The sequence below is a fragment of the Serinus canaria genome, chromosome 28 (assembly GCF_022539315.1).
Source record: "Serinus canaria isolate serCan28SL12 chromosome 28, serCan2020, whole genome shotgun sequence".
Taxonomy (NCBI): Eukaryota; Metazoa; Chordata; class Aves; order Passeriformes; family Fringillidae; genus Serinus; species Serinus canaria.
Genome location: NC_066341.1, coordinates 2970198 through 2996500, shown reverse-complemented (window position 1 = coordinate 2996500; position 26303 = coordinate 2970198). Strand labels below are relative to the sequence as shown.

At 57.4% G+C, this 26303-nt stretch overlaps 3 protein-coding genes across 12 annotated transcripts; 2 read left to right on the top strand and 1 right to left on the bottom strand.

Annotated features, from left to right (window-relative positions):
• Positions 1-2268: 2268 nt before the first annotated feature.
• On the bottom strand, positions 2269-12348 carry ARRDC2 (arrestin domain containing 2). Of its 4 annotated transcripts, none has more exons than XM_050986222.1 (8): positions 11898-12348; positions 5505-5571; positions 5264-5411; positions 4822-4924; positions 4313-4569; positions 4017-4199; positions 3641-3792; positions 2269-3555 (listed from the first exon to the last, which is right to left on the bottom strand). In XM_050986222.1, the coding sequence occupies exons 1-8, from the start codon at positions 12151-12153 to the stop codon at positions 3510-3512; spliced, it is 1212 nt and encodes a 403-aa protein (XP_050842179.1). In that variant the 5' UTR covers positions 12154-12348; the 3' UTR covers positions 2269-3509. The 4 variants fall into 4 exon arrangements, with proteins under 4 accessions (XP_050842179.1, XP_050842181.1, XP_050842178.1 ...); XM_050986224.1 differs by having other exon boundaries at positions 4040-4199; XM_050986221.1 differs by lacking the exon at positions 11898-12348 and adding an exon at positions 6427-7439.
• Positions 12349-16736: 4388 nt separating this feature from the next.
• PEX11G (peroxisomal biogenesis factor 11 gamma) lies at positions 16737-20134 on the top strand. 3 transcript variants are annotated; one of them, XM_050986240.1, is made up of 5 exons: positions 16737-16847; positions 17629-17805; positions 17910-18088; positions 18243-18293; positions 19201-20134. In XM_050986240.1, the coding sequence occupies exons 1-5, from the start codon at positions 16782-16784 to the stop codon at positions 19424-19426; spliced, it is 699 nt and encodes a 232-aa protein (XP_050842197.1). In that variant the 5' UTR covers positions 16737-16781; the 3' UTR covers positions 19427-20134. The 3 variants fall into 3 exon arrangements, with proteins under 3 accessions (XP_050842197.1, XP_050842199.1, XP_050842198.1); XM_050986242.1 differs by lacking the exon at positions 19201-20134 and adding an exon at positions 18667-19194; XM_050986241.1 differs by having other exon boundaries at positions 16738-16847; positions 19204-20134.
• A 1761-nt stretch (positions 20135-21895) lies between these two features.
• Positions 21896-25946, top strand: LOC103821920 (ectoderm-neural cortex protein 1-like). Of its 5 annotated transcripts, none has more exons than XM_030233684.2 (3): positions 21896-22003; positions 22713-24502; positions 25416-25946. In XM_030233684.2, exon 2 carries the CDS (start codon positions 22723-22725, stop codon positions 24490-24492), a length of 1770 nt encoding a protein of 589 aa, XP_030089544.1. In that variant the 5' UTR covers positions 21896-22003; positions 22713-22722; the 3' UTR covers positions 24493-24502; positions 25416-25946. The 5 variants fall into 5 exon arrangements, with proteins under 5 accessions (XP_030089544.1, XP_030089541.1, XP_030089545.1 ...); XM_030233681.2 differs by having other exon boundaries at positions 21913-22003; positions 22708-24502; XM_030233685.2 differs by having other exon boundaries at positions 21913-22046.
• The last annotated feature ends 357 nt before the right edge of the window (positions 25947-26303 follow it).

The following is a 26303-nucleotide window of genomic DNA, read 5'->3' as shown; positions in this document are numbered from 1 at the left end:
CAGCCCCCGGTGGGTGCCCCTCGGCAGGTTCTGGGGTGAGCTGCACCCCGCAGGGAGCAGCCCAGCTGCGATGGGGGAAGGCGGTGCTTGTTTTGGGAGCTGGACGGGAGCCCGGGCCGGAGGCAGCAGCGGCGCAGTTAATCCCGGCCCTCGCAGGGCTGCGCCAGCCCCGGCACATTCTGTCCCTGCCAGCGCCGGGACGGCCACAGGCTTCGCGTGTCACCATCACCGACCCCCGGGCCACCGGACAGCAGCCTCAGCTGCCGGCTGGGCCACCGTGATGGCACCGAGCATCCTCCAGGGACAGACAGGGCTGGGGGAAGGGGGAGCCCCCCAGTGCTGCAGAAAGGGGCCGCAGGACCGGGGTGTCCCCGCAGAGCCGTGAGCTGCACTGGGGAGGGGGTTCCCAGCAGCCCTGCGGCCGAGGCAAAGGGTCCCATCATTTTGGGACTGAAAGGCAAAAATGACAGGCTAGAGGAGCAGAGCAGGGGCTGGGGGTGGGTTTCCGTGGCCCTCGCAAGGAGCAGGTTCTGACGGATGGTCTGGGCAGCATTTTCCAGCGCACGGGCCCAAGAGCTATAAATAATCCCGCACTGTAATTGCATCACGCGCCTCCCGGCCGGGGTCGGGTCCCGGGGCTGCCGCGCAGGGCACGGGGCCGTTCCGGCTCAGCAGCCCCCCAGGGAGCCCCAGCCCCCCGTGCCAATAAACCTGGATCAGCCCGGGCTGCTCAATCGGGACTTTGGAGCAGGGGCAGGTAAACAACAGAAGGTTGGAGGGAGCACCGGCAGCGCTGCCAGCAGTTGTGAAAGCACTGCCTGGAAGGGTCTGCACCGTGCCCTAGCTCCAAATGTCCAGACGAGGTATTTTTAGCCCCTCCAGGGTTCAGGATTCAGGAGTGCAGCCCTTTCCTGGCAGGAGCCCCAGCTTGGCCATGCCCCCCCAACCTCTCTGCGCTACTGCCCGACTGTACGAGAAAAACTTGGAGGTGTTGACAAGAATCCCTGCTGGAGACGTCGCTGCCTCATGGGCACCGGGAGTGCTGCCCACCGGCGTGGTGGCCTGTCCCCGTCACCGTGTGACGCTGTTTCACAGAAAGACAGGGCAGGACAGGCACGGCGGTGCTGGGCTCTCGCCTCCCCCTCGGGCCCAGGGAATAAACAGCCCCTTGTGCAGCCGGGGCAGATGATCCGGGGCTGACCAGCAGCCCCCGGCCAGCCCTGCTGATGGCACAGAATGGCTCCCTTGTGGCAGGCTGGGATCAGCCTGGTCACAGGGCTGCCTTCAGGGCCATCTTCACCTGGGGGGTGAAATGCTGTGCTTCGTGTCCCCTTTGATGTCACCAAAAAAGCCCCAAGAGGCCTCAGCACACCGGGCACGGCTGCTGCTGCCAGCAGCAGATCCAGACACGATCCCCCCAAACGGGGATGCAAACAAATTCCCTGCGAGGCCGGTTAATCCTCCCCCGGGAAAAATTAATCAGAGCACCAGGGATGCCAAATAAAAAGCAGATTTGAATAAAGGTTGCAGGAGCACCAGGTTCTCACAAGCAAACACAGGGACAAGTTCTCTCCTCTGGCCCAGGGCAGGAGCACGTGCTCTGATGCAGCTGCGGGGCTGAGCAGCTCAGCAAACAAAAAAAATAAATAAAAGTGGGGGGGAATCACATTCCAGTGGCAGCATTTTTAAGTAGCACAATCCGTGGAAGAGAAAACTCAAGCCCTGATTCAAACTCTGCCTTGCATGCACCAAGATTTGCCCAGAAATGCTGTGAAAAACCAAATTCCAGCCCAAGGAAGCAGGTGAAGGAGCCTCCCTGCTCTTCCCAGCCAGCACAGCATGGGGCTGATCCCAACCCTCCTTGGGACTGGCTGAGCTAATGCAGGAGTGTCCCAGCTCCCAGCTGGACCTGCTGGGTCCCTGCCAGGCTTCCAGGATGGAGGAGAATGTGTCTGTCCTCACAGAGCGCGGACATAAACAGGAAGCAAGTGTGGAAAAATACAACAGGTTTGCTTGCAGCTCTGCATCCCAGGTCAGGGGAAAAGTGCCAAAACTGCCCAGATGTGGAGGAGCTGGAGGCTCAAGGGACCAAACCCATAGGGAGCAGTGCTGGCTAAGTGACCCAGTTAATCCCAGTGCAGGACTGGGCACAGGGTGGAGCTGGGTGCCTGCAGGGCAGTGAGGAGAGGGCGGGTAGCACTCCCAAATCCCAACAGCCACAGCATGGCTCCAGACAACGGGAAGAGCAGAAGATTATCCAGGCAACTGTTTGGTTTAAAGAATTTATTTCAGACAAAATTCCCCACAAAAAAGTCATACAAAAAGAGTAGAGACAAAGAGTGGTCATTACAAAAGTGTTCACAGATAGAAAAGACTCATCTGAGCAACCCCAGCACGGAGTCCAAGGCACAATGGCAATGGTTGTGCACAGCCAGGGATTGTCTCAGTGAGGGAATGCAAAGGTCCTCAGCCCCCAAACTCTGCTCAGGTCCTCCTGCAGTGAGCGGGATCAGCCCCTGGCTCCTGATCACAACATCCAGCTCACCCTTCCCACACTGGTTCCCACCCAGTGAGCACAGGTTGCTCCTGTGGGCCTCTGACACCTCAAGGACTCCCAGCCCTGAAGGATTCATCCCAACTCCACACCTCCCATCGGCACCTGAGGCTGCCACCAGCCTTACACTGGGCTTCTCTCTCTCTTCCTTGGTCACCAGGCACAGCTCCAGCCCCCTGTGCTGGTACCAGAGTTTGAGGGTTGGTTTCAGCCCCATCTTGGGGGAGGCACCAGCACACTGTGCAGGGTAGGTGAGCTGACACTCATAAACCACCTTTCCTGTTCTTAGCAAACAGCACCAAAATACTGCCACAGATCATAAATTCATCCCCCCAAGTCCTTGTATCAGCTCTTGGGAGGCCTTTAGAGATTAAGTGGCTCAAACCATTCCCCCCACAGGTACCCACAGGCTTGTGGCAAAGATTACCAGCAGTGGCTGAGCCCTTTACTAGCCAGGAAAGGACCTTTCACTGCCTTGGGGACCTGCAGTCCTGGTGAGCCACAGGCAAAGAGCTGCAGCTGCATTGCCCCAGGGCCCAACCCTGAGCACTATCCAAACCAACACTCTCCAGTAATCCTGAGAAACGCCTCCAAGCTCCTGTTCTCCACACCAGGAGCCGACAGAAGCTTTCAGAGTGCAGCACTACAGGCAAGGGGAGAGCAATCTGGGCTCAAATTCCCTGTTCTAACCCCAAAATCCTAGGGCAGTTCTGAGCCCTGCGCGTCCCGCCTGGCTCCACACCACCAGCCCCTTGTGTTCTCCTACCCGTGCCGGGGCCACGGCACCGCGCTGGCTCTGGGCCCAGGGACAGTCACGACAGGAGTGGCCGAGAGCTGTGAGCAGGGTCAGGGTATCACATGCCCATTCCCAGACCCCAGTGCTGTGAGGCTGCAAGCTGCCATCCCCAGGGATCGTCACGCTGCCGCACGCAGCCGGAGCGACTCTCTCAGCAGGTCATGCAGCGCGGGCGGATGCTGTCTGACGCGGGGTTGGGATCCACCTGCAGAGCCAAGGCCACAGTCAAAAACCTCAGCAATGGCACATGCCAGCCTCCAGCAGCCTCCCAGCCCAGAGGGATGAATCACCTCTGAATAGAGTGGCGGTGGTCGGAAGCGGAATTCCTGGATGTAGGCGAAGAAGGGACCCTCCAGGATGTCCCCGAGCTCGCTGCGACACGGAGGAGCCAGGCTCTGCTCGGCCTCTGGGCTGGACACGACTGCTGAGTACTCAGGGGGGGCTGAAGAGAAAGGAGAACCATCAGGGAATAGCAAACACCCTCCATAAATGGGGGACACGCAGGTAAAAGGGCTCCAAGCCCACTATTTCCCAAAGCCTCTCAGTTCCCTGAGGAAGGAACCCAGGAGATTCAGCACCACAACTAAAACATTAGGTTAAAAAAAAAGCCAAACTGGCCCAGTTGAGAACTTTGTCTCACTCTCCTGACCAGGGGGTTTACCTTACCCCAGGGAGAAGGAGATGCTCACCCTCCAGCTGCTCAGGGATGGTGTTGAGCCAGTCCAGGTTGATGCTGTACTGGCTGCTGACGCTGGAGGTGCGGCTCCCGAAGGGATGCAGCGGGATGGTCCCGATGACAAGAGGCAGTTCAAGGAGCAGCTTGGACGTCCCAGGAATATCCACACAAACCTGCCAAGACAGGGAAGAGCAGGGAAGCTCAGCTTGGTGGTGTTTTCCCAGTCTGGAGGGGTAGGTATCTCCCCTGAGCTGGGCAGGAGGGGATCCCTACAGAGCTCCCTCACCTTCAGGGAGTATTCCACCTGGATGATGCGGCACTGGAGGATGGACGGCCCCACGGGCGGGATCTTCAGCGCCCGGCCATGCCACACCTCCCTCTTCCCGGCTGGAATGGGATCCCCAGTGATGCTGGTCACCACTGACTTCTTCTGCTTCTTGGTGCCCCGGGCGATGAAGGTCTGGGTCTGTATGATGGCGGCCTTGGGCACCACGGCCCGGCTGGTGCAGTTGTCGATCTCGGCAAAGATGGGGATGACCTCACCTGCCAAAACAGACACACACATGTTGGAGGAGGGGAGGAAGAGCCCAGTCCTGGTTCAAGGAATTGCTGCACTGGCTCACCAAGGGCTGGCCCTGCTGTCTGACAGGGCAGGCACATGGGTTCATAAAGGGGGAGCATCCCAAAGATGCTGCCCACACTAAAGCTCTCTGATTTCCTGCCAGCTTACAGTGACCCAAACCCCCTCCTCTGGGCTCACTGAGGGTGGTCAAGGGCCCCAGCACCTGGTCTCACCTGGGGTGTAGCCTTTTCGGTCAATCTTGGCAGTCACAGACACTTGGCCACGGTTGCAATACCAGGCACGAGCAAGTTTCTCCTTAGCACCTGCCTGGGGAGCCTGGAGAAAGGGAAATAGGGAGGCTATTTAGTAACTAAGGATGAAACTCACAGCAATCACCTCCCTGGCACCAAGAACCTGCCAGGGAGCATCAGCAACTTCTCAGGTATCTGATGCAAGAAGCTGTTGCAATGCATATAAGTTTCCAAAACCAAAGAGGCACAGCTGACCTCTGCCCAGCCCAGGTAATGCTGGAGGTCACAAGTTACAGGGGGGAAATATTCCCTCTGGAAACCAGGCCTGCATTGTAATGCTGAAGGGGAGGCAGACACCTTCCCCATGGGCTTCCTGGGTAAGTTTTGGATGCCAGAGCCCTGGGGTGGAGCAGGGGGAGCTCACCAGCAGTGCAGGGGTGTTTATGTCAATGGGTTCAATCACAGTGAACTCCTTCTTTGCTTTCTTCACTGTTGACCAGGGTCTGTGCAGCTTGGCCTTCACCCAGTAGCGCACACTGCCGTGCTTCCCCTCAAAGGAGGTGGCCAGGGTCCTGGGCATGAGCAACAAAGAATTTTAGAAGGATTCTCCTCAAAAAAACCCCTGATTTTCAAGATGTCCTCTCCCCCAAGAAATGCCAACTTACTCGGGGAGCTGGAAGGTGAAGGGGAACTCGTGCTTTCCTGCCTGCAGGACAGTGGCCTCACCATTGTCTGTGGGCAAAACAGATCAAGGAGGATTAGCTCCCTCCTACAGAACCAGAACCTCCTCCCCAGGCAGGTCACAGAGGTGTGCAGCACCCAGCAAGGAGCAGCACGAGGGCATAGCAGAGTTTCTGCCAGTGCTGAGCTGCAGCAGCTGTGACACAAGAGCTGGGCACTGTCTGCATTCCATGTGTCTGCAGACAGGCATGGCCCAGGGACACCTCCTTGGAGAGCTGGGCAGCTTCCCGAGGTGGGCTCTGCTTCATCCTGCAGCCACCTCACCCCACAGCTTTGGAGTGAGAGCCCAAGATGCCCAGTTGGGGGGAGAGTGGCCAGCAAACCCCCATGCCCCCCAAGAGTTTGCATCCCAAGGCTGAAGGGTCCATTTAGGCCAACCCTTGCTGCTCAAAACAAGCTCCTGAACCTCTACAGTTTTCCAAAGCTGCTTCCCTGCCATGAACAGCTCAGAGAAAAGAAGGAGTATTGTCCCTAGCTGAGGTGTTCCACAGCAGCAGCATCCAGCTGTGCACCCCAAGATTTCGGGGTGCAGCCAGAGCATGAAGAGTCTGCAGGGACCTCCACAGCCCATTCCCAGAGCGCTCAGTCCCTAAGGCACCCGAATTTCGGCTTGTTCGTATATCATGCACTCAGCAGTCAAGCTGACCCCAGCACCCAGACCCCTGCAGTTCTGGGCTGCCATACACCCCCAGGCACCCCGATTTCAGCCGGCTGGGCTGTCTGGAGCCCCCAGCAGCCCAGGCTGCCCCACACCCGCGCTGTTTCAGCCCCTGCAGTGCCCGGTGCCCCCACCCGCCCGGGGGGTGCCGCACACCGGGCTTCCCCCCGGGGCAGGGGATGCCGTACCTGGCGGTGCCATCAGCGTGTCGCGGTGGCTCAGAAACTCCACCTGGTCGCTGTAGCTCTGCGTGTAGGCGGTGCTGGAGCCAGCACTGCGGGACTCGGTCCAGTGGACGCGGGCAGCGCCCATGGCCCGCAGCCGCAGCGCCCCGAGCCGCGCGGCCGCCGCCAGCTCCAGCACCACGCGGCCCGACACGGCCTGCCCGGGGCTGAAGGCGGCCGGGCCGTCCCGCTCCGCGCCCTCCAGCACGATGGAGAAGCGTTTGAGACGATCGAAAATCATGGCGCTGCTCAGCCCCAACCGGCGCGATGCGGCTCAACCCGGCTCGGCTCGGCTGAGCCCGGCTTTAAGCGGCCGGCGCGGCCGGGGGCGGCCCCGGCGGGGCGGGACGGGCCGGGCCGGGCCAGCCCCGCCGGGCTCTGCAAAACAAGGCAGGGAGCATGTGCGGATCGGCCCCGCCGAGCTCCTCGGGGGGGTGGGACCGTGCGGGGCCGTGTCCGGTCCCAGCCGGGCTCCCCGACTTATCCTGGGGCCGCACTAAGACATCGCCGCGGAACCGTGTGCTGGGCAGGGGCTGGGCGCTGCCAGTGCTCGGGGGGAGACTCCCTGTCTGCTGCCCTGTTCAGTGCTCCCCAAGACTCTGCAGCTCCCACCCTTGACCCCAAACCCTTCTCTATCTTCTCTATCTTCTGTACTTGCCCCACAAACTTCCCCTCCAACTCCATCCTTGCCCCCCAAAACTCCCTTCCAGCTCCTATTCTTGACCCTAAAAATCCCCTTCCAGCTCCCATCCTTGCCTCTCAAACTCCTTTCCAGCTCCTAACCTTGCCCCTCAAAATCCCCGTCCTTGCTCATCAAAATTCCCCTCCTTGCCCATCAAAGTCCCCATCCTTGACCTCCAAACTCTCCTCCAATTTCCATCCTTGCCTCCCAAATTTCCTCTCCACCTTCATCCTTGTCCCCCAAGTCTCCTTTCCAGCTCCAATCCTCGCCCCTCAAGCTCCCTCACCAGCTTTTATCCTTGCCCCCCAAAATCCCCATCCTTGCCCCCCAAACTCCCCCTGCAGCTCCAGTCCTGACATCCCAGCCCATCTTCATGCAGAATCCCCATTCCCAGGGTCACAGCCATGGGCTGTGGCCAGGGGGGATTCCTCTCTCCTTCCAGTGCCCCCAGGCCAGAGCCGAGGGCCACACCCCACACTGACCCACATCCTTCCCTCCCCCAGAGCCATCCCAGGGCTCGGAACCGGCCACAGCTGGATCTGGGCTCCTGACACGCGGGGATGCCTGGGACATCACTCAGTTCTAAGAAATCAAGAACTGGCTGGGGTTCAGCTTGTGCAACGACAGGGTGAGCAATCCTCTTCCCTGTGCTTGTTAACCAGGCGAGTGCCAGTTTTCCACCAGATCTGCTGGGATTGGTGTCCCAAACCCAGTGACAAATTCCACCTGCATGGGCAGGAGCAGCCCAGGGACTCGCTCTGTGCTGGTCCTCAGCTAGGGTGAAAGTGTGGAAACTGGGAACTGGTTATCCCAGGGGGGGCATCACCATCAGCAGCACCCTGAGATGTTGTAAAAGGGAGGAGAAAGGAATCTGTGCCCCCCAAAAGGGTTAATGCAGCCTTAGAAACTTTCACTTTGGGGATGAATGTCATGTTTGTGGAGCACCAGAGCCCTGCACCCCTGGCACGGGCAGGGGATAAGACAGAACAGGCATTAAAAATGTTACTCAGCACTTGGCTGTGTGAGTTTTGGGGATTTTTGAGTTGCTCCCAGCCATGCTGGGCAGGACCTGCTGTGCTGAGCTCGGCTGATCACAGCCTCTTAAAAAACAAGCTGGGCTGAAGCCTGGCACTGCTTTAGCTGTTTCCAAGGCCGGGCTGGAATTGTCTGTCTCCCTCCCCAGGGGAAGGGGACTGTGGTTTGTTTTATATGCACGGCCATTTGCTGCCACGGGCAAACATGAATCATAGCAAAAGCTCAGAGGGAGAGGGAAAGGAGGAAGGAAGGCACGTCACAGCACGAGTTCACTGGTGACACCAGCTCTGGGAAGGCGCCTGGTGTCCCTGCAGTGACATTAGAAGTGGGGAGGCTCTTGAGAGGGGCTGGAGCCCTGGCTAGGCCCCTCTCTTTGCCTGGCATCCTGCTCCTCCTCCTCCTCCTCCCGGCACACACCCCTGGGCCATGACTCAGCCCTCGCCCACGGGATGCAGATCCCTGCAAACCAAACCAAACCACACCACACCAAACCTCCCTCCCATCGCATGCAATGCCCTCAGCTGTCCCTCGCTGTGCCATGTGGGGAGGGAGGGCAGCCCCTCGCTGAGTCCTCTGAGACCCCCACACCCAGAGAGGGTCTCTCCTCTCTCCTGCCAGCCCCAGGTGGGGAGCACAGCCAAGGGCCTTCCTTTCAGAACGGCCCTGGGTGCCCAAGGCAAGCCCAGCCAGGCCGGGCACAGCACTCAGGGCACCATCTCCAACTCTTCAGCCCCATCTAGAGTCTGGCCAGGCTGGAGCTGCTCCCAGCAGGAGCTGACAGCCTGCCCGGCCCATGGAGGGGCTGCACCTTCCCTGACCCGCTGCTGCGACCTGGTGGCTTCTCCCCAGGGAGCCCGGAGTCACACGAGAAGGGAATGCAGCAGGTAAATGGGTAAGGCAGCAGCCCAGTGTGGGGGGAGATGGGACAGTGCAGAGCCTGGCATGAGCATGTGCTCCCAGGCTGAGGAACCAGCCCCATCCCTGCCAGATTTGGGACTGCTATGGATGGACAAGATTAAGGTGCTGATTGAGGCCACCCTACAAAGGAAGGAAAGCCCTAATGCCAAAACTCTCCTGGATGGCTTCATGAAAATAAAATGGCTTCTGGATGTTTGCCTCTCACCAGGGCAAGAACTACACCTTTGGAAGTGCTGCAGGATCCTGGGAGAGAAAAGATCAGTGCACAACAATTATTTGTGTTTCCTATCCTCCCATCATCTCACACAGAAGAGTCCAGGGCCCTCCTTGTGCTGCCTTTGCCCATTAACCCCCTGTCTTGTCCTCTCCCCCTGCTCCCTCTCTCAGATGATTACACAACACACGTTTAAAGGCCCTGCCTGAACATCCTCCTTGCACACTTTTTTCTTGTCTCTCAGCGCAGCACCCCAGTGCCAGCACTCACCACCCTGCCAGGAAACTGCAGATAAACTCAGCTGAGGGGAGAGCAGAAGGGAGGGCGCTTATCTGTGCCCAGCTCCCCTCCTCTGCACTGCCTCGTTACCATGACAAAACCTGCATTTTTTAAACACCACGCAGACACAGCTGATCTCGTGGAGAAGCAACAAGAAAGGAGCAGTCACAGGGACTGACTGTCGGATGGTGGCACGTTTCTCACCAGCTGACATCAGGAAGGCCCTCACGCTGCTGTTGGGGACAGAACAGGGGACAGCAGGATCCAAAGGAAGTTATTTTGGCTGCAGGACAGCCCCTCTCTGCTGTTTATTCCCGTAAAACGCCCCGGTGATCGCACGTGTCCCTCTCACAAGGCAGAAAAAGAATCTGTGTGCAGACAGAGAAAATAAAATCCAAGATCTGGTGAGGATCTCTGCCCCCCAGGCAGTTCCCGTGCAGTCAGGCTCTGCTCTCTGCTCAGCACTCCCTGTGCAGTCAGGGAGGGCCAGGAGCCACCAGCTCCGAGCTGCAGGTGTGCAGGGTGCCTGCGAGCAGCTCCTGCAATTCCTGCAGCCCTTGGCCAAGTGCCCTTCCCCTGATGGCTCCAGGGGCTCCTGGAGCACACAGTCCCAGTCCCAGCAGCAGAATCCAAACATGCTGGCAGCAGCTTGTGGCTTCCCTACAGACATTCCCTGCAGGCATAATGGGGATAAAACTCACCCTGTCACCTCAGAGCTAATGGGACATGGAGCAAGTACTGCATGACCAAGTGCTCGGGAGCTTCACTGCTGGAGAAGGGATTAACTGTAATTTGGACACTTTGTAGAGGTGCAGCTGCCAAGGAGACATCCTTAGGCACAGCATGGAAGAGCTGCTGCCAAAAGACAGAAACTCCAGAGCAGTGCAGGTGTTTGGAGCAGATGGCAGAGCACAGTTGTCCAGAAATAGAGAAAATTACCTTTCTAGTACAGTCCAGAAAGAGGAAAACCTCCAACAAGCCAATTCAGGTCCTCTTTCCATCCCTCCAGTTCATTCCTGCAATGTCTGCATTTGCCAGATTGGGCTGGCACCATTCTGGGTTGCACTTGGCCACTGACCCATTGAAATGCCCTCAGCATAAGTCCTACAGCCTTCTCCAGGGCAGGGCAACCAGGCCACGGGCCTTGAGAAACAGGGAAAGGAGGAGGAAAAGCAACAGAGGGATGGCTGTGATCCTGTTATTGGAGGGGAGGATAAAAGACATTCATGTTCCTAAGAAAAGCCAGAGCTAATGAGTGGATGGATGGTTGAGACATCCCATATCCCTCAGCTCTGGATCACTTCATCCCAAGCACACAAAGAATGGCTTGTGGCATGCATGGGGCTTGTCCTCTTGCAGCAGATCTAAGCAACGTGCCAGCTGGGCACACAGTCCCAGTATCAGGGACCCGAAAACAAACACTGGCTGAAGCACTGAGTGCTCTTTCCACACTTGTGAACTGACACTCGTGTTTGCTCTTCTCTGTGCAAACACAACAAAAGCCACAAATCCCTGGTGTTCCCCAGCCCTGGCTTTGCCATCAGCCTCCTGGAAACCAGCAGTAGAGAGAACAACCCTCAGCCAAGGTGAGAAGAAGGGCAAGCAGCTCTGTGTGGGTCAGCAACACCCACAGAGCAGAGGGTCCTCTGAGGGGACACTGCAGCCTGAGGGGTCCCAATCCCACACCCTGGCACACAAACCCATCCAAGGAGATCCCAACCCCACGCCCTGGCACACAGACCCACCCAAGGAGATTCCAGTCCCACACCCTGGCACACAGACCCACCCAAGACTCACTCAAGGGGGTTCCAATCCCATGCCTTGGCACACATACCCATCCAAGTAGGTCCCAATTTCATGTCTTGGCACACAGACCCATCCAAGAAGGTTCCAACCCCATGCCTTGGCACACAGACCCATGCAAGAGGGTTCCAGTCCCACACCCTGGCACATAGACTTGCCCAAAGGGGTTCCAATCCCGTGTCTTGGCACATAGACCCATGCAAGAGGGTTCCAATCCCGTGTCTTGGCACACAGACCCATCCAAGAGGGTTCCAATCCCGTGTCTTGGCACACAGACCCATCCAAGAGGGTTCCAATCCCACACCCTGGCACACAGACCCATCCAAGAAGGTTCTAATCCCACACCCTGGCACACAGACCCATCCAAGAAGGTTCTAATCCCACACCCTGGCACACAGACCCATCCAAGAGGGCTCCAGTGCCATGTCCTGGCACACAGACCCACCCAAGCAGATCCCACCCCCACAGCCTGGCACAGCCACCCGCCCCGTGCCCCGGCCTTACCGGAGATGAGCTGGCGGCGGCGGTACAGGAAGGTCTGGCAGGCTGTGTAGTCCCGGTAGACGATGTTGAGGCCGATGCTGTGGCTCTCCAGCCAGTGCACGGTGGCCAGGCCGCGGGCACACACCTCCAGCGCCCTGACCCTCAGGGCCCCGCGCAGCTCCAGCTGCACCCGGCCGTGCAGCAGCTCCCCGCCGCCATGGGCCCGGCCGGGCTCCAGCCGCACCGCCAGCCTCCGCACCCGCCCCGGCGGCCGCATGGCTGCTGCCCGCGCCGCTCCAGGAGCCTTCCAGGCAAAGGAGGAGGAAGAGCAAAGGCTACACCAAAATTCCTGAATTTATCGCGGTTCCTGGCTGGCCCCACCCTGCAGGCCTCCCCGGGGGGTTGGACCGAGCCCGTGTTTTGCAGCGATGCTTCAGCGTCGGGTTCGTGTTCGTGAGGCTGGGGATGTCCTGTAGTGACGAGGGACGTGTTTTTAAACTGAGAAAAAAACGTGCCTCCATCTTATCTCTGAGTCACAGACACTGGCGACGTGACACTGGACGTGCTGGTGGCAGCGCTGGCAGGGAGGGGTGACACACACGGTGCTGGCAGATGTCACACAGCGGGCAGTCAGAGAAAGCCTGCTTGGCCTTCCTGCTTCAGGCATTCCTGGGGCACTGCTGAAATGGGAGAGGAGCTCGGAAAACTCCAAAAACCAGCTTTGCTTTCCTTGTCTGAAGTTGCACTAAAATCCACGTGAAAAAGAATGTGAATAATCACAGGGACTCCCGGCACAGCTCTCCCAGCCAGCTGGTGCCTCCAAGGGTGATTCCAGCACTTATCCCCATGGCTGTTCCTGCAGCAGCACAGGTGGCAGTGCCACCTCAGGGTCACATCAAAGTAATGGGGCAGAGTTGGAGCAGATGCAAGTCCCTGTTACTCCACCAAATGTTGCAACTGAGGTGTTTGACTGGAGGTGTTTAACAAGGTGCTGGCATGAGGGACTGATGGGAGTGCCTGTGTGCACTTGGAAGATGTGAGTGCACGGCTCCTTTGAAGCACGTGTGGAGCAGAGATTGTCTCATTCCTGAAAAATAAAGAGTCAAATCCATAAAGGAAAGCACGAGGCTCGTGGGCCCAGGAACTGCTCACACACGGAGTGAAGCAGTTGTGAAACTTCACCAGCCCTGTGCTCAGAGGGTCCCGAGGAATCAAAGCCATGTGCATGAAAAGGCTGAGAAGAGTTTCTCAAGTTCAGCTGTGCCTCCCTGCTCACTCAGCCCCCAAGGGAGGGGGCAGGCCAGCCCCCACTGATCCCTCTGGAACACACCTAGATCCCAAACAGAGCTGGTGCAAGCTCAGCAGTCAGGAAGCCCATGTGAGTGACCAGCTCCACAAAAACACAGGGCTCACCTCTAGGAAAACAGCCTGCTCATCACAAGCTGGCCAGAGCTGCCTCGCTGTCCTACTGTTCACTGACCTTTGGTTGCAGGCCTTGACACCAAAATCCAAACAGATAATAAGGGAATATCCCATCCCCCAGGCAGCCCTGGTGGTGCCTCTCACTCTGTTTGATCTCCTCTGTGCCTCCCCCTGCCCCACCTGCTCTGTTCCACCCTAGGGCCTGCCCAGAGGCTCTCTGTGGCTCCTGCCATGCTGAGGGATGTGGCACCCACGCCTTCGGGCTAATCTCCTAGTGTTTATTCTTGCTGTCACAACACCTCCTTGTGTCCTCATTCAGTCTGAGAAATAGATGTTCCCTGTGACAACACACAGCCGGGCCAAGAGCAGAGCACAGGGATGGTTCTGAGATCCCACGCCGTGTGGGCAGCTCAGAGTGCGTCAGCACTCGCTGCAGGAGGGAGGACATCACCTTCCTCTGGGAACAGGGCCCTGCCAGGGTCCCTGTGGGGACACAGCTCCCTTGGGAGTTTGCCTGTTGGATTGCAGTGGGTTTGTGGGTTTGGGTGTCAGCTTGCCTCTCTGCTCAGCCCCGCAGAGGTTCTGTGCCCTCCTGGGCAGCCCCAGGATGAGCATTTCACCTGAGGAGAGAAAACAGCTCTCAGCTCACTGGGATGGGGCTGAGAAAGGGGCAGGTGGCACTGCTGAGCCTGGCAGCCCCAAGATCTGAGTGTTGTCACCTAAAGGGTCACCCCACCCGGGCAGCTGCAGCATCCTCTGTCTGTGGTACCTGGCACATGCTCAGCTTTCTCTGCTGGTGCTGCAGAGGTGTTTACCCTGCCTGGACACCTCTAGCCATGACAATTTTCCTCCTCTGACCTTCTGTGGGGGACTTCAGTCCCATTCTACCTCCCTCCAACACTCCCTGGCTCAGGGATTTGGTTGCCTGTCCTTCATTTCCCTGCAAAATATTTCTCATCTACGACTCTGCTCCCACCTGAGGCTGGAGCAGACAGGGTGTGGTGCTCACTGGTCCTTCTCAAGTAGGTCAGGAGCACACTCCAGAGGGAGTTAGGGGGAGGCTGGAGCTTTGCTGGGTATAAACCCATTTCCCCTGTGGTTAATCCAAGCCTATTAAAGCTGGGCCTGATGTGGCATTTCTTTGGGGAGTCCCTTTGCAGCCTGTGTGGCACCAGCATGGCTGGCGTGGTTCTGACAGAACTTTGATCTGCTGACAGATAGAATCAAAATAAAAATTAAATTTGAGGAAGAAAGTGAGGAGGCAGCACCAGGAAAGCTCTGCAGTCCCAGATACCTGTGTGTATTTCCCCTGATGACAGGAAAAGGCCAGTTCTGCTGTCAGCACTTTGCTCAAAACCCTCGCCCAAACAGAAAACAACTCTCGGGGTGAGGAGGGAAATGAAGAAATTCACATGGCAGTTATGGGAATATCACTCCATATGGTAGTTATGGAGCTGCTCCAGAAGTTTAGGGACAAGGAAAAGACCAATTCAGCTATGATCTGTTCCACATTTAGCAAATCAAATGGCTTAAACACAGATCCATGGCATGAAGGGACCTCTCTGTGAACTGCTGGACAAACAGGAGGCAGCGTCACAGGAGGATTTTCTTAATGCCTTCCATGACCAGCTCTAACCACATCCCTTCCTGAGGTTGCATAAGCCCAGCTTTTGATCAAAATCCTTTACTTCCTCCCAAAAATAAATGTAAAACAACTTTTAAAAACAAATGTAGCCATGATGAAAGATCAAGACACTGATTCACGTCCCAGAAATCATTCATTTTATTCATTTTACATAAGGAAGTAGCAAGGGGATTGACAGCAGATTGCAGTGAGGTGAGTCACGAGACTGTGGAACAAGGATGTGGTGCAGCAGGTGGGATAACTGCAGCATCTGATACAGCAAGTGTACAACAGCCACAATCACTGAATATCCCAGGTGGGAAGGGACCCACAAGGATCTCAAGTCCAGCAGCAAAAGCTTGGCTGGGAGTGGCTCTGCTTAGTGCTATGATCCTGTCTCATGAAATCAGATTGATTTACTCAAAGGATGATTTACTCAAAAGGTTCTTTCCCCCGAGGGTGCTGGGCACTGCCCAGGCTCCCCAGGGAATGGCCCCAAGGCTGCCAGAGCTGCAGGAGCTCTCAGGGCTGCTCAGGGTGGGGGTGTTGGGGTGGCTGTGCAGGGACAGGGGCTGGGCTGATCCTCCCTGGGGGATCCAGCTCAGGATATTCTGGGATTCTGTGACAGTTGGCTATAAAAAGGCAAAATATCCAGGTAGTTCTTACGGCTTTAATTAACAGCAGTGTGAGTGTGACTCTGTGCCCAGCCTCTGGACCCACTGAAGCAGGTGTGTGAAAAATGCGTGCTTTATGATTGGCTTTTCGCAAATATTCAAATGAATATTATATGTGTTGTGTTAGAAATTGATGCTGTATTAATTCTCTGAAATAGTGTGGTAAATATAGTTTTAGGTTATAACAAAATGTTAAAATAGAAACTATGCTACGTAGGATACCTTTTTAAAGAAAGGACTCACAGTGGGATAGCAGCCACAGGACACCTGAATCTTTCAGAGAAAGAGAATTTATTGTCCCATTATCAGGAGAAATGAACTTCTTCCCACCTCACTCAGCCCTGAAGACACCATTAGGATTCACAGGAAGAAGCTGACACTGCTCAGATTGAATCCTGTGTTTGAATGGAATTTATGGATCATGGGTGAGGTGTATGAACATGCAACAGGCTGTTGTTTTTAAGGGTTAATCCTCTGTTAACCGTGTCCTTTTTCGGGCTTGTGCTGCCCAGAAAAAGGTACCCGGACTGTCCCTAACTCTTTGTTTCAATTGTCTCATATTGTCCTAATTAAAATTGTCAAAAAAAATTTATTACTCTAATTATATATATATATATATAATTATAGTGCTATTTTAATAACCATTTTATTACTATTAAACTTTTAAAATTTTAAAAACAAGTGATTGGCGTTTTTCACAGGTGGAATCCACATGCTGAGTACAGAAGGTGCAGGAGGATGGAGAGGGCCCCATCTCTGTCTCCACACAGAATGTTCCTCTCCCAGAACTCAGCCGGGGCTGGGAGGTCTCTACAGGTGCTCAGGGGAAGATCTACCTGTCTCCAGGTGATGTGGAGATCTGTGTGCATGTGAACTCGGGGCCGGCGGGGCACAACGGGAACCCAGATTTCTGAAACCCCGACCCAGCATCACCACAGAGGCGGGGAACGCCCAGAACGGGGAAACCGGGGGTGAGAACAGGGCTGATAGAGGGGTGAAGAGGCCGTGAGGGGTACGGAGAGTGGGACCCAGCCCCGGTCGGGCACCAGCCCCGGCTGAGCACCAGCTCCGGGCTGAGCCTGGCTGGGCCGTGGGGCAACCAGGCCGCGTTACCATGGCGACAGCTCCTCCTCCTTCCCGGCGTGCCCCGCGGTCGCACGTGACTTCCCACCCGGAAGTGTTGCCATGGCGGCGGGAGCGCTCTGGGGGCTCGTGGCCGCGCTGGAGACGCACCGGGGCCGCGACCGGGCGGTGAGTGAGGGCTGTGAGCCCCCCGGTACCGGGCGGTGAGTGAGGGCTCTGAGCCCGCCGGTACCGGGCGGGGAGTGAGGGCTCTGATCCCTCCGGTACCGGGCGGTGAGTGAGGGCTGTGAGCCCCCGGTACCGGGCGGTGAGTGAGGGCTGTGAGCCCCCCGGTACCGGGCGGTGAGTGAGGGCTCTGAGCCCGCCGGTACCGGGCGGGGAGTGAGGGCTCTGATCCCTCCGGTACCGGGCGGGGAGTGAGGGCTCTGAGCCCGCCGGTAGCTGGCGGGGAGTGAGGGCTGTGAGCCCCCCGGTACCGGGCGGGGAGTGAGGGCTCTGAGCCCGCCGGTAGCTGGCGGGGAGTGAGGGCTCTGAGCCCGCCGGTACCGGGCGGGGAGTGAGGGCTCTGAGCCCGCCGGTACCGGGCGGGGAGTGGGGAGGGGGATCTGAGCTCTCCGGTACCGGGTGGTGAACGACGGGACTGTAGCGACCCACCGTTAACGGGAATGAAGCACCTGAGGGATTCGTAAGTGCTCGGTGGTGGAAAGGAACGACAAAAAGCGGAGGGGGCACAAACAATCCAAGCTTTTCCGGGATGGAAACGGGAATGGCAGTCCCAGAGCACAAGGCAATGGGGATTGGGTAAAGGAAAGAGAAGTTGAAGAGGGAGAGGAGAATTAAAGAAAGGAGAAGAGAAGGAGAGAGGGAGAAAAGGAGAGGAGAAAGAGAGACAAAAGACCACCAGCCCCGGTTCCAGCACCACCGTGCCCGAGCCGTGCCGTGCCCGCAGGTCCGGGCGCTGTCCTACGGCTGCCAGCTGGCGGGGGCAGCGCTGCCCGGCCCCGGGGGGCTGCCCGGGGGGCTCCTGGCCGCCTCTGCCCAGCTCAGCTCCTGCCGCACCGCCCTGCGCCTCTTCGACGACCTGGCCATGCTCCGGCACAGCTGCAGCTACGGGCTGGGCCCCGAGGTGAGCGCTGCCCTGGTGCTCCCGGGCCGCCCCGGTGCTCCCGGGCGGCCCCCTGGCCCCGGCGCGGCCGTGCCCCATGTGCCGCTCTGTGTCGCTCCCCGCAGGGCGAGGACGCGCTGGTGCGGGGGCTCTCGGTGCTCTGCAACGCGGCCAACCAGCTGTACTACCCCTGCGAGCACCTGGCGTGGGCCGCCGATGTCGGCATCGTCCGAGCCGCCTCCCAGAAGTGGTGGACGCGGAGCACGGCGCTGTGGGGCTGTGCCCTGCTCCTGGGCATCCTGCGGTACGGGATGGGCACGGGTGATCCTGCCCTGGCACCGGGGTACAGCAAAGCTGGGGGAGGTGCTCTTCTTCCTCGCTGGAGCTGCTAGTGCGAGAGGGAAAATGAAAACTCCTCCTGTTTGGTGCTGTAGGAGGTATAACTCTGTGCTTTTCAGATCCCTGAGAATCTTGTTCCAGTTAAGAAGAAAACTGAGCCAGCACAAGTGGTATGATTTCCCTCTGTGGCTGTAGGGCTGATCAGGCAATCCCAGAATGGTTCAGGTTGGGAGGGACCTCAAAGCCCATCCAGTGCCACCCCTGCCATGGCAGGGACACCTCCCACTGTCCCAGGCTGCTCCCAGCCCTGTCCAGCCTGGCCTTGGGCACTGCCAGGGATCCAGGGGCAGCCCCAGCTGCTCTGGGAATTCCATCCCAGCCCCTGCCCACCCTCCCAGGGAACAATTCCTTCCCAGTATCCCATCCAGCCCTGCCCTCTGGCAGTGGAAGCCATTCCCTGTGTCCTGTCCCTCCATGCCCTTTCCCAAAGTCCCTCTCCATCCTTCCTGTCACTCACCCACACCTGTCAATTCTCATCTGTAGCCATCACAGCTCTGAGGACATGCTGGACTAACATGGGAAATGGATTTGGAGGGAATTCTCCAAGCCTGGCAGAAGGCTCACCCAGTGTGCACCTGTGTGCAAACCTTGAGATATGAAATGCTGACTTAGAAATGCCCTGGAATAGGACAGACATTGCTGAGAGAGAAATGGAACCAGAAACAAATTTTAAAGGGTGGTTTTGTAAATAAGACTGGATACTTTGGAGAAGTAGAACTATGAAAGATGCATTGTAGTGGGGCTCATGAGGGGTAATTTTGGATTATTGGGTTTAAGGCATCTACAGCATGGTGTGGCTAAAGCTGATAGGCCAAGAAACACTTAAAGTGTATTGTAATTAGAAAATAGTTAACTTCTGATGGTGATGGTGTGAATTATAACATCTGTATTGTCTCACCCTTCACACAAGACTGAAAATGGAATAAAAGTTCTTAAAACACCTCTCAGCTGCCCCATCTCTGGGTCAGAAAAGGGTTTAATCTGAGAGACTGTCACAAACATCTCCTTTTCTTCCAGCAGCACTTCACCTCAGAGGCAGCAGAAGCTGAGAGCCCAGGTGAAGGCTGAAGTTCTGAGCATCCTCATGGACACAGCAGATCTCTGCAATGCAATCCACTGGCTGCCTCCAGGATTCCTCTGGGCAGGAAGGTTCCCTCCATGGCTAGTAGGACTCCTGGGGACCATCTCCTCCTTGATTGGAATCTACCAGGCATCAAGAGGAGCAAATTCTGAAGCTGCTTAAGCCAGAGCTGAGCTTCACAAGCTCAGTTTTCACATGGTAAAAGTGCCTTTAGTGAGGCAGGGTGTATTGTAACTTTCCTGGGTTGATGATTGTCCTTCCAGATATCCCATAATCGGGACTGGAATCCAGATGCCTGTTGCAGAGGGGATTGTTTGCAGCTGATAGTTCTTATCACTCTTCATCAAAGAAATAATTCAGGTGAATCCTCTGAAAGTCAACAATGGGTAAAACTGAGGGGGAAAGAGTTTCTTCCATCTGTCCCAGTAGATAAATGCAACCTCCCAGTGTTTTCTGCCCCTTAAAGGAGCACAGTGGCCACATTTCTGTCACAGAGAACTGGTAAGGGATGAATCCTGGGAGCTCCCACTCTGGGCTTGGGGCTGCACCTGAGCCAGGATGGCTCCCTGTGCTGGGAGCTCTCCAGGAGTTTGGGGTTTGGGCTCAGACAGGAGGCAGCAGGGGGGCTGTTTGTGGCCCTTGTGTTTCCTCGGAGGGGAGAGGGGCAGGAATTGCCGCTGGAAGCAGCTCGGACCTTCCTAGCCTGCCTTGCCCGTTTAAGGAGGAATGTTGGGAGTGGAGACTTCCCCCAGGGCTGAGGCTCCAGCTGTGCCTTTGTGGAATGCCACCGGGTGGAGCTCTTCCACCAGGCTCCTGCAGATGCCAACGGACCTTTTTTAATAAATTTCCTGCCTTTTTTTTTTTTTCTTTTTAATAAATCACCTTTCAAAGGAGGAATCAAACCAATGCCGAGCTGGGGTTTGCAGTTACAGTTCTGGGCGTTGCCAATAATAAACGACACAAATGCTTCAAAGGTGGCCTTGAGTGATTATTCCTCCTGGTAACAGGGAGAAGTTCTTTATCTTTGGTTCTGGAAAGCTCCAAAGCATTAGTGCAGCGTGAGCTGCAGCTCCACATGTGTCACCAGCCTTCCTCCTGCTGCAGGAATTCCCAGGCCGTGCCTGACTGCCATGGAAGTGCATCCTTTGAAAAGAGTTCTGCTTACTCTGCGTGTCCCTGCCCCCAGCTCTGCACATGCTGCACTCCCAGGAGCTTTGACCTTGCTTTGTGGGCTGGTTTTTGGCCTGGACACGGAGAGCTGTGTCCTGCCTGTGTTCAAAGAGCAGAGGGAGGCCTGGATACTCTTTATCCTTTGCCCTGTCCTTGGTGTTTATCTGGACCTTCACCCTGCAGTGTCCCTGAGGATGTGGCTGTGCTGGGGATTTGCAGCCAGACTGGCAGGATTTGGTACAACTCAGGGCTGACCTGGAGCAGACTCTTGTTCATTCTCTCCTTTCCTCAGTCCTGTGCCTGAACAGGGGGAGCACCCAAGTCCTCTGGCTGTTGCCTGGTCCTGTCACCCACTGTGGTGGCTCCTGCTGCAGTTTAGTGGTTTTTAATAATAAATCAGATTTCTTTTAACCCCATTGAATCATTCCTCCAGGACTGGACTGCTCAGCATAGGACAATACTGTTAGGTATTCATATACTATAGTATTAACACTGATGCTATACAGGACAACTGAAGCTCTGCCAATTAAAAAAAAAAAACAAGACAAGAAACCTTGCATAACCCCTGATGCCAAATTAACAAACCTCTTAACCATGCAATAATTTTAATGTGGAGAAAGGACACTGTAAACTGCCCTAAGTACATTTGCTTCATCAATTCCTCAACAAAAGACCTTAATTTATGGTTGGTAAAGCTGGAACGTGCAGAGATAAATCAAAATTGGGCAATTCAGAATTCCTGGAGTTTGTATTTTTTTCTTGAGGTGGTTTTGATCCCTGCTGACACACAGTGTTTAAACACCTGTTGTGGCTGCTGCTACCTCTCCAGGGCAGCACTCACTCATTTTTAGCACAATGCCTTGTGCAGGCAGACCCGATCCTCCCAAAATTTGGTGATTTTCTTCTCTTTTCTGATGTGGCCTCTGAGAGAAGGTGACAGTTCCTTCCCTTGGCCAGAAAAGCAGCCTGCCGTGCTATCGGTGGTGCCGATGATGGGCCGGGCTCCACAGCTCTGAGGGGGGCTCCATGCAGGAAACACTTGCTGAGCATGGCTGGTTGGTTCGGCCGCGAGCTGCCTTTGTCAGCAGCCGGGATCCAAAGGGCGCTGCCAGTCCCGGCGCGGCCGCCCCGTTTATGGCCCTTTATGGCGGGGTGACTCCGTCCGCAAAACTCGGCAGCCTCAGATCCGCCGTCCCGGCCCCGTGGCGCGGCTGGGCCTGGGCCGTGCCGCGATGGTCAGGCCGGGGGACAGCGGGGGACAGCGGGGGACAGCGGGTCACACGGGGTGGCACCGCGGGACCCCCGCACACGTGGAGAGGGGACACGGCCACGCTGCCCGCGGGCAGGGCGGGCTCACCGACCGGCGCATGCGCGCGGCTGGCCCCGCCTGCCATTCACAAAGGGAGAGTGCCGAGCGCTGCGGCCGCTGATTGGCTGTGAGGCGGGCGGGGGCGGGGCCGGCGCTGGGCGGCCACGCGGCGGCGGCGGAGGGGCGGCGGCAGAGCCGGAGCGGAGCGGGACCGGGCACGGGACCGGGCACGGGATAGCGGGGACCGGGCACGGAACCGGGTACGGGATAGCGGGGACCGGGCGGAACCGGGCACGGAACCGGGTACGGGATAGCGGGGACCGGGTACGGGATCGGGTACAGGATAGTGGGGACCATGCGGAACCGGGTACGGCACCGGGTATAGGACAGCGGGGACCATACGGCACCGGATACGGGAACGGGTACGGGATAGCAAAGACCGTGCGGGACCGAGTACGGAACCGGGTGCGGAACTGGGTGCGGGACCGGGTACGGAAGCGGGTGCGGGATAACGGGGACTGGGTACGGAACTGGGTACGGGGGACCGTGCGGGACAACTGGACCAGGTGAGGAACCGCGGGGCCGGGTGCAGAATAACTGAGTTAGGCGCGGGACAGCGGACCCGCGGGTCCGGATGCGGGACCTCTGAGCTGGGTGCGGGACCCCTGAGCCGGGTGCGGGACCGCGGGGCGGGCTGGGCACGGGCATCACCGGGAGCGCACATCGCCCCCTCCCCGGTACTGCATGAGGCCCGGAGGAGTCGTGCGCTGCACGGGTGTTTTGGTCCGGGAGCTCCCGGTGCCCTATTTCGGTCGGTGCTCCGCGGATGACCGGTGCTCCCGGTGCCCCGTTTTGGGACGGCCGGTACCGCGCTCCTCTCGGCCGCCGCCGTCCCGCCGCAGCCCCGGCCGTGCCGTGGCCGGGCCCGTGCTGCCCGTGCTGACTCGCCGGTTTTGCCTCGCAGAGCAGCCTCAGCACTATGTCCGTCAGCAGCCACGAGAACCGGAAATCCCGCTCGAGCTCCGGCTCCATGAACATCCACCTCTTCCACAAACCGGGCCACGCCGACAGCCTCCTCACCCAACTGAACCTGCTCCGCCAGCAGAACCTCTTCACCGACGTGGTGCTGCGGGCGGGGAACCAGAGCTTCCCCTGCCACCGCGCCGTCCTGGCCGCCTGCAGCCGCTACTTCAATGCCATGTTCAGCGGGGGCCTTAAGGAGAGCAGGGATGCTGAGGTCAACTTCCACGACTCGCTGCACCCCGAGGTGCTGGAGCTGCTGCTGGACTACGCTTACTCAGCCCGGGTGCTGATCAACGAGGAGAACGCCGAGTCCCTGCTGGAGGCCGGGGACATGCTGCAGTTCCAGGATATCCGTGACGCTTCGGCCGACTTTCTGGAGAAGAATCTCTACCCTGGGAATTGCCTGAACATGCTGCTGCTGTCCGATGCCCACTGCTGCGAGCGGCTGCTGGAGCTGTCCTGGAGGATGGCCTTGGCCAACTTCACCTCGCTCTGCAAGACTGAAGATTTCCTCCGGCTTCCCAAAGACAAGCTGCTGGAGCTGGTGGAGAGCGAGGAGCTGGAGGTGGAGGATGAGACGCTGGTCTACGAAGCCGTTATAGGCTGGATCCGCTACGATTTGCCCCGACGCCACGAAGTTCTGCCCGAGCTGCTGCGCTCCGTCCGCCTGGCCCTGCTGCCCGAGTCCTACCTGCGGAAGCAGGTGGCCTGTGAGAAGCTGGTGACCAGCCACAAGCTGGGGGAGGAGATCGTGGCCGATGCCGTGCGCTGCAAAATGAAGATCCTGCAGAACGACGGCCTGGTGACGGGCTGCTGCGCCCGGCCCCGCAAGGTCAGCCAGGCCCTGCTGCTGCTCGGGGGCCAGACCTTCATGTGCGACAAGATTTACACGCTGGACCATAAAACCAGCGAGATCATCCCTCGTGCCGACATCCCCAGCCCCCGCAAGGAGTGCAGCGCCTGCGCCATCGGCTGCAAGGTCTACATCACCGGCGGCAAGGGCTCCGAGAACGGCGCTTCCAGGGACGTCTGGGTGTACGACACCCTCCACGACGAGTGGGCCAAAGCTGCTCCCATGCTGGTGGCGCGGTTTGGCCACGGTTCTGCCGAGCTGGACCACTGCCTGTACGTGGTGGGGGGTCACACGGCCATGAGCGGCGCCTTCCCGGCCTCTCCCTCCGTGTCCCTCAAGCAGGTGGAGCACTACGACCCCCAGCTGGACAAGTGGTCGCTGGTGGCTCCTCTCCGGGAAGGCGTGAGCAACGCCGCCGTGGTGGGAGCCAAGATGAAGCTGTTTGTTTTCGGGGGCACCAGCGCCAACCAGAACAAGCTGCCCAAGGTGCAGTGCTTCGACCCCTGCCAGAACCGCTGGACGGTGCCCGCCAGCTGCCCCCAGCCCTGGCGCTACACGGCCGCCGCCGTGGTGGGCAGCCACGTCATCGTCATCGGCGGGGACACGGAGTTCTCCGCCAGCTCCGCTTACCGCTTCCACAGCGACACCTTCCAGTGGTCCAAGTTTGGGGATGTCACGGCCAAATGCATCAGCTGCCGCGCTGTCACCTCGGGGAACAGGCTCTACGTGGTGGGGGGCTACTGTGGGGCTCAGCGCTGCAAAACCCTGGACTGCTACGACCCCTCGTCCGACACGTGGAGCAGCGTCACCACGGTGCCCTACTCGCTCATCCCCACCGCCTTCGTCAGCACCTGGAAGTACCTGTCAGCCTGAGACCTGGAAGGTAAATAGCTGTGGGTCGAGCAGAGCTCCTCTGTGTCAGGTTAAAACTTGAGGGGCAGATGCACATGGCTCTGGACTGGAGTTGTCCTAGAGAACAGCTTTGTGTATCACCTCCAAAGCTTCCAGGCTGGTAGTGTGGGATCTCAAAGCCCTGCAGGAGAGAGAAGGTCTCTCTAGGTGCTGGAACGCTGCAGGGAGAAGATCAGTATAAATAACGAGACTCTTAACCTGGCATCTTGGCCCATGCAAAGATTTTGGGGAATGCTGTGTGCAGGGATTGGGTGTCGTGCCTGGGTCAGGAGGCTGGAGGAGCTGATGTTTGTGCAGGCAGGCTGTCTGCAGGAGCTGGGACAGACCCCGTGGTGCCACCGGCTCCGGCTGCTGCTTTTAGCTCAGCCTCCTCCTCCTGGTGCCACGCTTAATCTGCCAGTGGCACCCAAATGTCTTGTGGGACGCCAGGGCTGTGAGCCGGTGCCAGAACAAGATTATAGCTGGGATTTAGTCCCAGAATGGTGGGTAATTGCATTTATAAGACAAGCCTTGTCTATGTATAAACACAGGGTTTCTCTGCTTCTAATTATTCCCTGGTGTCCCTTTCATGCCATTGCTTTTCTGCTACACAGAGATTGACTTTCAACATTTGCAACTGGAATTAAATCTTTCTAAAGGCTTTTGGCAGAAACTATGCCAGTGAATCACAGACCCTGCAGGGTTTTCCTTTTCTCCTTGCAAGAGTCGTGCTGTCTAAATAAAATTATTTACTGTAATAAAATATCCAGTGATACCTTTAGAAAATTCCTGGCTGTAGAGGGGAATCAGCAGGCATTTCTGGGATTTCTCTGGGATTTGAGGCCTGAGGAGTGGGGTTGGGGTTGCTGTGCCCTGGTCTCACAATACTCTGCTCTGCACCACAGGCTTCACACCTGGTTTTGCCAAGTGCCTCCCTTGACTGAGGATCCAGATGGAACACACAGGCAGCAGGAGCACCTCCTCCCACCTGGCAACTCTGTGAGCTGGGTGCCATCAGCACCAGCAGGGCTCAAGGCAACTGGGTCTTGGCTTTGAATTGCTTCTGCAAATCCATCCCCTCAGTCAGGCCAGGGAGGGGACAAGCACGGAGGGACCTCCTTGGGCTGGCAGCTTGTGCTGTCCCTTGAGACAGCAAAAGGTTTCCAAGTGTTCTCCTAACTTGTGTGATCTCAGAGCAGGAACCAGAGGGATTATTTTGGTTTCAGTGATACTAGAAAGGAGGAAGGACACTCCTGACCAGCTGCAGGACTGCACTGCTGGGACTCGCAGCACCCAAGCAGTAACCTGGAATGTCAGAACATGTGACAGTACTTTGCCCACGTGCTGGTTCTGCACATTTATTTCTTTTTTATACAGCAGTTTTGTGTGTTTATTACTCAGCCTGGAGCTGCTTCAATAAATCTGAATAAAATCCACCGTGTCCCTTGCCTGTTGTGTGTGCTTAAGGTGCAGGTTTTCCCAGCCCACACCTGAGACCATATTTAGTAGAACAGTGAGGAGCACTCCCTGCTGCAGTGCAAATCAAGGGCTCAGATCTTCCTGTGTCTTTGTAACTTGGGACTGAGGAAAGCTCAGATCTCACACTGCCTTCTGGCTTTGAAGGAGACACAAATCTCTCAAAACTTCAAAGATTAAGGTATTCTCTGCCCTTTCCTGGTCACTCTGCACAGAGTGGGGTTTCCTCGCTATCCAAAAGAATGGGAGAAGGTGCTGCCCCTTCTGTCCCAAAGGGCTGGGTGCTCCAGGCCCTGCTCCAGGTGAGGCAGTGCCTG